The sequence below is a fragment of the Chrysochloris asiatica genome, unplaced genomic scaffold (assembly GCF_000296735.1).
Source record: "Chrysochloris asiatica unplaced genomic scaffold, ChrAsi1.0 scaffold00060, whole genome shotgun sequence".
Taxonomy (NCBI): Eukaryota; Metazoa; Chordata; class Mammalia; order Afrosoricida; family Chrysochloridae; genus Chrysochloris; species Chrysochloris asiatica.
The window spans coordinates 13,453,342-13,462,981 of NW_006408578.1; the positions used below are offsets into that span (position 1 = coordinate 13,453,342).

At 41.2% G+C, this 9,640-nt stretch overlaps 1 protein-coding gene across 1 annotated transcript in view; it reads left to right on the forward strand.

The window, feature by feature from the left end:
- The window catches only part of CAGE1 (cancer antigen 1), a 72,241-nt gene extending 64,470 nt beyond the window's left edge, over window positions 1-7,771 (forward strand). Inside the window, 2 exon segments of the mRNA XM_006864132.1 lie at window positions 5,119-5,158; window positions 7,739-7,771. Coding sequence (XP_006864194.1) covers window positions 5,119-5,158; window positions 7,739-7,771 — 73 coding nt within the window.
- The last annotated feature ends 1,869 nt before the right edge of the window (window positions 7,772-9,640 follow it).

Consider the following 9,640-nt stretch of genomic DNA (forward strand, 5'->3'; position numbering starts at 1 on the left):
GAATGCAACACCATTCCTTTTCAATTTGTCATTCCCTGCATAGTAAACCATGTGGTTGTCAGATTCAAAATGGCCAATACCAGTCCATTTCAGCTCACTATTGTCTAAGATATCGATGTTTATGCATTCCATTTCATTTTCACAACTTCCAATTTTCCCAGATTCATACTTCATACATTCCATGTTCCGATTTTCAATGGATGTTTACAACGGTTTCTCTTCATTTTGAGTTGTGCCCCATCAGCAAATGAAGGTTCTGTAGTCTTTTCTCCCACGAGCTTCACTCCATTCACGTCATCACGGTCAACTCTGCTTTGAGGAGGCATCTCTTCCCCAATCGCATTTTGAGTGCCTTCCAACCTGAGGGGCTCATTTTCAGGCCCTGTATCTGACAGTGTTTCTCTGCTATTCATAAGGTTTTCAGTCACTAACGATTCGGAAGTAGTTCGTCACTCTTTCTTCCTAGTCTGTCTTTGTCTGGAAGCTCATCTGAAACTTGTCCACCATGGGTGATCCTGCTGGTTATTTAAAATACTGGTGGCATAGCCCTCAGAATCACAGCAACCACTCAGTAGGGAGTCTGAATCTAAACTCCCACACACTCTGAATCTAAACTCCCTCTTAAAAACTTGTAAGCCACCCACTTCGTGCCTTTACAGCCCCACCCACCCCTATTTTAGGTAGCTAATGTCTAAGTTGCCCATCCTATGAGCCTTGTGTACAGAGGGGATGGGAATGATCCTTGCTGTAAAGATTCCTTCCCTCTTGGTTGGTATTTTAAACTACTACATCCATAAATAGAGGTCAAGTTCGTCAGATTGTAGCAATTTACTTTTTTTCTTTCCTCTTTTCCTTCTTCTCGTTGGGTTCTGAACATCCAGCTTTTGAAACTAGGTCCAATGGGCACTATCTGCAAGTTTGGGCACCCTTCTTCATGTCCCCTCACTTCATATCAACTGGACACTTCACTGTCAGCTCTATGCCTCCGTGGTCATGTCATTGTCCATGGACTCAGGTGTCCCCAAGTCTCACCGTACTTCAGGCCAACCGGCTCTCATAATACTCCAGGTTGATGGGGGTCTATGTAACTTGGTCAGACTCAGCTCACCTCTTCATTGTTGCTTTTCCCCCACTTCCTCTCACCAATACACCAACATGGTCACCAGAAAGCTTGTGTATTCCCTTTGAGTTTCAGTCTTGGGAGGGGGTTGTCCTGAAGGGACTTATTGCTTGCCTTGATGGCTCACCAGTGAACAACTTGCTTGTTCTTGCAGTAGCCAATCAGACTACAATTTTTGTTTTTGTTTTTCTCTGTTTTCAAGTAATATCTCCTATTCCTTTAGCTGCTCCAGGCTGGTCTGCTTGTCTTTTCAAGTGGGAATTTCCCATCTCAGACGGTTCTGGATGGGGATCAGGATTCCACCTAAAGTCTTATACTCTACAAAGGCTCTGCAAGTAGCCTCTTTTACTGGGAAAGTTCTAACACCCCTTTTAGGTATTCCAATCATTTATAGGCTGAAGGCGGGCTTACAAGTTTTCTGTAATCATGTTTCCCAATATTCATTTCTATCCCACTCAAGTGTCTATTTTACAATAGTAGGCAAGGGAAACAAATAGTTATAAGATAGTTTATGACCTTTTTTATTTAACATTAGTATTAAATCTTACAACCTTTTCTTTTAGAAGATTCTCAGTATTTGATGCTATAAACTGTGTACCCATGGAGTTGATTTAAGAACATGTTGTTGTTGCTGTTATTGTTGTTGCTAAGTGCCATCAAATAATTTCTGACTCGTAATGACCCTGTATAGGGTTTCTTAGATTGTAAATCTTTATCAGAAAGCCTCATCTTTTTTCCATGGAGCAACATATCCCCTTGGGCTCGAATCACCAACTTTATGGTTGACAGTCCAGTGCTTATTCTCCTGTGCTCTTAAGAACATGTAGTTGTTGAGTACAGTCCAGTGCTTATCGTATGGAGCCACTGCACTCCTTAAGGACATAGTAGAATGTTAGAATGGGAGTCTTCCTGAGGTGCTAAGAAAACAATTATCCATTCTCAAATTGAGAGTGAGTTTCCCAATATGCATAATTTATGAAGGATATTTCAAAGAATTTGTCCCATGACTCTTATGTTACTTGATGAGATCCAAGATGTAAAAAATGTAGAGGAGAATGGGAAAGATTGGAGAAAAAATTTCCTTGAACCTGTCATCTTGTGAGCTTCCACAAATAATTTTACTTCTTTCATTAAAGCCTTGTGAGGGGAGGTCTTAGGGGATTACTTAAAGAGCTTTGAAATGTATCCCTTAAAAATTGGGAAAACAGGGAATTAGAGATTCATTCATGCCTGAAAAAGCTAAGGCAAGCTGTGGAAACTCAACAGAGGGGTAGTATTGGATTGGCCTATTCACACCAACACTGGCATGACAAAAACTATGCATGATAGTTTCTTAAAAACCATGCCGGTTAGAGGAGTTGTCTGGGATTTGGCCAAAGATGCTTGGAGGGAGGACTAAGAGATACAGAAATAGAAGATAGAGGAGAATGCTAGATATTTAAAGGCTAATACAGGAGTATCAAGTGACCACCCAGAAGCCAAATATATAGCTTAGTTCAGGGACCTGAAGGTGAGTGGTCCCTAGCAATGAGAAGCTCCAAACAGAAAGAATCAACTTTAGCCATTTGCCAAGCTCAGAGACTCTGAAGTCACCTAGCCAAGTAAAAACTGTCTATGGCCTTGCTTCTCCCCTTTCTCCTACCTATTGCTGTTGTTGTTGTTATGTGCCATGGAATCGGTTCCGACTCATAGCGACCCTGTACAGGGTTTCCGAGGCTGTAAATCTTAACAGGAGCGGAAAGCCTCATCTTTCTGCCGCAGAGCAGCTGGTAGTTTCGAACTGCTGACCTTGCGGTTCACAGCCCGATTCGTAACCACTACGCTACCAGAGCTCCTTGCCTATAGAGGAGGTTAAGAGTGAAAAGAGAGCAGAAGCGGACCTCTGAAAACAGGGAATATCCACCAACTCTGGACCTTTCCTGAGAGGAGCCAGAAATCTTACTTTTGAACAAAGATTAAAGGATCGATTAATAGTTAGAACTGGACCTTCTACTTACTGAATCGATACTGTGTTTACTCTTCACAGTGAGAACTGATTGTTACCTAACCAAAAAATCACTGGGCCTGCTGCATATTCATCCAATATTTAGGGCAAGTTTCCCTGAATGAAGAATACTTAAAGTAAAAGTGGTAGACAAGATTTAAATTTGCATTTTGTTTTTGTCCTGAGTTATATTTGTTCAACATGTTGTTGTTGTTAAGTGCCGTCGAGTCGGTTCCGACCCATAGCGACCCTGTACAGGGTTTCCGAGGGTGTAAATCTTTATGGGAGTAGAAAGCCTCATCTTTCTTCCACGGAGCAGCTGGTAGTTTCGAACCGCTGACCTTAAGGTTCGCAGCCCGATTCGTAACCACTACGCTACCAGAGCTCCTTATTTGTTCAACATAGCATTTATAAATACAGCTATGTTTGGAAAATCAAAACTCCTTAGCATCCAGTTTCTAGTTATGGTGATGGAAAACTTGGCAGTGGCTATTGCTGATGATTGCACAGCATGATTAATGTGATTGCTATCACTGATTTCTACCTGGGAAAATAGTAAAATGCCTGATACAGTGTTATCTATATAGTGTTGTTAGGTGCTATCGAGTCACTTCTGACTCATAAGAAAAATAACGCTATTATTAATGGATGAGGAACGTCTCAGCAGATTTATACTAGTGTTTACAATATGATAGGGTGATAATGATACCTGGCACTGCGTAGATATTCAGTAAATGGAATATGAATCTTTTCTTAGTTGCTCAGCACTATAGAAAATGTTTTGGAATTATTTTTAAATAAGAAATTTAGCATATACATTTACATGGTTTTTCACCAGTTCAAATAAGTGTTTAATGTATTTGGCCATTTTCACAAAATACCTGAGGTCCATTTGAGTAGATTTAGACTAGCCTTGAAGCAAGAAGAGTGTAGAAGGGTGGAGGCGAAGAGCTCTCAAGATCTTTCCAGAGAGACCTACGTCATCCTACAGCCTCCATCATTCTGTAATATCCCGTTTACCTAAGTAAATTCAGCAAATGAACAAACAAACACAACTTTTTCTGCATCATCTTAATATTATGGCAATTTGCCAATTGCCCTCAGTAGTGGATTAAATGGGAAGCAGGGATGTAAAGAGTCGGTACCAACTCGATGACACCTAACAACAACAACAACAAGGGATATAAACAATCACTCATCCGTTAATTTGTCAAACTGTGGTGGCTTGTGTGTTGCTCTGATGTTGAAAGTTGTGCCACCAGTATTTGTAATACTAGCAAGGTCATTCATGGTGGAAAAGAATATTGAAAGTAACATAGACTACCAGAAGAGCAAACAAATCTGTTTTGGAAGAAGTACAGCCAGAATGTTCCTTAGAAGCCAGGATAATTAGATCTAGCGTCTTCTACTTTAGACCTGCTATTAGAAGGGACTGATCCCTGGAGAAGGACATCCTGGTTGGAAAAGTGGAAGGTCAGCATAATGAGGAAGACCTCCAAGGAGATGAACTGACAAAGTGGCAGTAATATGGGCTGAAACAATAGTGGTGAGGCTGGTGCGGGACCAAGCATTCTGTTGTGTATCGCAGTGCTGTGAGTTGTGCTACTGTGCTATGAGTTGGAACTGACTCAAGCGCACCTAACAACAACAACGAGGGATATAAAATGAGCCTTGCAAAGTCTCACATGTCTTATTTTTGCCTCTTGCTCCTCATCACTTTCAAGAGAATTGGTTAGGCTTTCAAGTCATAAGCAGAATGATAGCTTAATTAAATTTATGAGAATTTAAAATCTTAATGAGACTATGGCTCAGTATTTTGATTTAATTGCAGTGAAAATAATCCATATGTTATACTCTGAGCTATATCTTAACCTTTTTGAGTCCCTTAGTTCTGTCCTGGAAGACTATGAAAGTGAAGGGGGATATGTTAAATAAGGACATACTCATTCACTATGGTCACTATTTTAGCCCTCCTTCAACCTCTGATTAATTTATTTGTTTCCATTTCTTGCAGACCAAGAAGATTAGAAAATCATCCAAAGTCTATGACCATGGTACATCATCTTGATGATCATTTTAAAGAATATTATATTTCCATGTAATTTGACAATAACACAAGATTAAATATGAGTTATTGTAGTTACATTTCAGTAATGTCCAGTTCATATGTCAATATGTTTCCTTTAGGATGAGGACCTCTTCTGCCTCCTACCGTAGTTTGTCCTATAATTGGAATCCATTCCTCTGAATTATCTCTTGTAGCATTCCCCTGAACTCCATTCTGCTGCTACTGCTTCATTTACACCCTCTTCACTTTTCAGCTGGAGTATTGCAATCATTTCCTGATTTCTGTCTCCAGTTTTGCTCCCCTTCATTCCATCTTCCACAAAGTAGGCAGAGTAATCTTTCAAAAGCAAAATATGATCGTGTCCCTTCCCTGTATAAACATTTTCAATTTCATACTGTTTACTATGCCAGGAATTACAAATTGAAGAGGAATAGAGTCACATTCATCATCAAAAAAAGATAGATCTTGAAATACTATGTTGTCTACAATTGGATAACATCCATATGCCTACAAGGAAGACCAGTTAATAACACTATTATTCAAATTTATGCACCATGCAGTAGAGTCAGTGATGAAATTGAAGATTTCTACCAACTTCTTCAGTGTAACCTTGATCAAACACGAAATCAAGATGTGTTGATAATTACTCATGATTAGAATGTGAAGATTGGAAACAAAGAGGAATGATCAGTAGTTGGAAAATATGGTCTTGGTGACAGAAATGATGTTGCAGATCTCATGACCCAATTTTGCAAGACCAATGACTTATTCATTACAAATGTCTTTTTTTTTTTTTTTTTTTTTTAAGTTTTCATTGTGAATTATGTGATAGAGTACATGGGAGAACATTAGCTTTACATTCATCCTATCTTCGTTTCATTGCAATAATTATAATTCCCTGCATGCATCATCAAACAGCCAAAGGGTACACCCCACAAGCCTGCCCCCTGGCCATCAACACACAGACTCTCTCCCTCCCAGAGTCCAGAATCCCCAGCCACTCCATCTCTCCACATCATCGTTTCTGCCTCCATCTCTGGCGTCGCTGTTTCTCTGGATAGGGTCCTGCACTCCGCTTTTCTCTCTTGATGGTCCCAGGGTCCTCTGCTCCTGGACTGCAAGATCACTCCCCTCCTTTTGTTACAAAATGTCTACCTTTGCATTTGCAACACTCACAATCAGTCCTGATAGCAATTATTCACTATAGAACCACAGGAGTCTTATCCCCATCTCATTTCACCAGCCCCATCCAGATAGGTTGGAAACCACTCAGTGGAGATTCTACCTTCCCCTGTACCCTCTGAAACTAGGCTTCCTCTTAAAAGCTTGTAAGCCAGTCACTTCATGCCTTTGTAGATCCCCCATCAGAGCCCATCCCTGTCAACCATGTGTACTGAGGAGGAGGGAATGATCCTCACTGTAAATATTCGTTCCCTCTTTTGAGCTGCTACATCCACAAACATAGGTCAAGTTCATCAAATTGTAGTGGATTACTCTTTTTTTTTCTCTTCTTTCTTCCTCTAGTTGAGTTCTGGCCATCCAGCCATTGAAGCCAGGTCAAATGGGTACTATCTGCAAGTATGGGTGTTCTTGTGCATCTTGCCTCACTTCATATTTACCGGATGCTTCACTCTCCACTCTAGTCCTCTGTGGCCATGTCCCTGTCCCTGGGCCCAGGAGACCCCCCAGGTCTCGCCATACTTTTGGCCAACCAGGTCTCAACCAGGCATCTATTGAATGTGGTTGGACTTAGCTCACAACTTCATTGCTGTTTTTCCCCAACTTCCCCTTATCGATGACCAACGTGGTCACCAGGAAGACCACATGCTTGCTCATGTATTCCCCTTGTGTCTTAGTGTTGGAAGGGAGTTTGCCCTGAGGGGACCTGACCACTTGCCTTGATGGCTCCCAGGTGAATGACTTGCTTATTCTTGTAGTAGTCAATCAGACTGCCATTATTGTTTTTGATTTTTCCTGCTGGTCTTTCTTTGAAGAAGTATCGTCTGTTCTACTAGCTGCTCCAGGCTGGTCTGCTTGTCTTTTCAGTGGAAATTTCCCACCTCAAAATGTTCTGGTGAGAATCAGGATTCCACCTATGGTCTTATGCAATGCAAAGGCTCTGCAGGAAGTCTCCTTTGCTGGGCAAGTTCTAGCCCCATTTTAGGTATTACAATCAGTTATAGGCTGAAGATGGATTTACAAGCTTTCTATGGTGGTGTTTCTGGGTATTCCTTTATCTTCCCCTAAAGTGTCTATTTTACAGTAGTAGGTAAGGGAAACCAAGATTCAAAAGACATCCAAGCATCTTAACATTATTTCCCTTCTTTTACCCATTCAAGCTATGCCTCAATCCCTGTATCCCAGAACCCTGTTGTTCCAAGGTTGTACATACATCATTATTTACCCGTCCCACTTAGCCCATGCAAACCTGCCTAACTGTTCTCCCATCTGCCTTGTTCTTCCATCCCCCTCCCCCCTCTTATATATTGTCCCTCCTTCCCAACACCCAAAACTATCCTGTGTCTATTCCCTACCCTGTGTTCCACCTTCCCTTCCCTCCCCTCAGCCCACCCCCTATGTCCCGGTAACCAGCAACTAATTTTTGTTTTCCCCTTTTAGTGTGGGTACTTTTTCTTAATCTTTTACAATAATGGCCCTATGCAGTATTTTTCCTTTTGTGACTAATTTCATTCAACATAATGTCCTCAAGGTTCATCCATATTATGCTAGGACTTGCAGCTTCCATGTTATTCTTCAAGGTAGCATAGTATTCCATTGTGTGTAGGTACCAAAGTTTGTTTATCCATTCTTCCACTGATGGGCACTTTGGCTGTCTCCATTTTTTGGCTATTGTCTATAGTGCTGCTGTGAACATAGGTGTGCATATATCTACTCATGTTATGGCTCATATTTCTTGTGGATAAATGCCAAGGAGAGGAATTGCTGGATCATAAGGTATCTCTATTTCCAACCTTCTGAGGAAGTGCCATATTGTTTTTCAGAGTACAAATGCCTTTATAAAACAACATAAAAAGTGAATAAACACATGGTCCTCATGAGATGGAATGCACAGGAATCAAATTGTCTACATCTGTGCAAAGAGGCAGTAGAAAAGCTCAGTATGAGCAGCCAGAACAAAACTGCGGCAGACTGTGGAACAGACCATCAATTGCTCATATGCATGTTTAGGCTAAAGCTGAAGAAAGTTAAAACAAGTCCACAAGAGCCAAAACACGGCATTGGATATATTGTGCCTGGATTTAGAGACCATCTCAAGAACAGATTTGATGCATTACACACTAATGACCAACAACCAGAAGAATGGTGATAGGCCATCAAGAACATCATGCAGGAAGACAGCAAAAGGTAATTAAAAAGATAAAAAAGAAGGAGAAGACCAAAATGTATGTCATAAAAAACTCTGCACTCGCTTGTGAACTTAGTGAAGCTAACACAATGGAAAAAATTATGAAATTAAAGAGCTGAATGCAAAATTTCAGAGGGCAGCTTGAGAAGACAAAGCAAAATATCACAATGAAATGTGCATATACCTGGAATTAGAAAACCAAGAGAGAAGGACACACTCAACATTTCTTAAGTGCAAAGACCTGAAGAAAAAAATAAAGCCTCGGGTTGCAGTATTGAAGAATTCTTTGGCACAACATTGAATGATGCAGAAAGCATCAAAAGAAGATGAAAGGGAAGAACAAACATGATGGCGGATGGGGTGGAAGTGCTGTAAGGAGCTCCATGGGCAACGACACAGAATACAGGACCAAGCAGGCTCGGGATGGTCCCAGAACTCTGAACCACATATAAAGCAATATTTATAAGGTTGGAAGACTTACAGCTGGGGGAGTTTGTGGCAGAAGCAACAAATCCATTGCTTTCTGGTTTGGGATGCTCAGGTGCTCCGGGAGCCGTCCTCTTGTGTGAGGCCAAGCGAGGGAAGGAATGGAGCAGCCACGGGTGCCTGACAGCCGCAGAGACAGAGGTGTGGACATTCTTTTATCAGTTCATTGGTCTCTTGCTGTCTGCGTACCTCCATTCTGATGACTACAGGGGTGCCTGAGCTAGTGGACACCCCAGCCCCACTCTCAGAGGGTTCTACTACGCATGCACACAGAACTCCTCGAAATTTAAAGAGACAGTTTCCACTTAAAGCCAAACGGCCACAGATGGTCCTGAACTGTTTATAACTAGAAAAAAGGCCTGAACGGGGATTGTAGAGCGGGACAAGCAGACAAAAAAGGAAATAGGCTCAAAATTAAATCCTAAGTTACATCACAACGACCAACAGTGGCATCTTGAAATTTCTCAAGAAGAAGAGTGAAAAGGGAAGCCCATTTTCTGATCACATCTACCTGGAGGCAATCATAAAGCATAAAACATATCAAAATACATACCCATCTAAGTATTAAGGCCACAGATAACCCCTGAATATACTCCAAAAACAGAAGCAGATGAC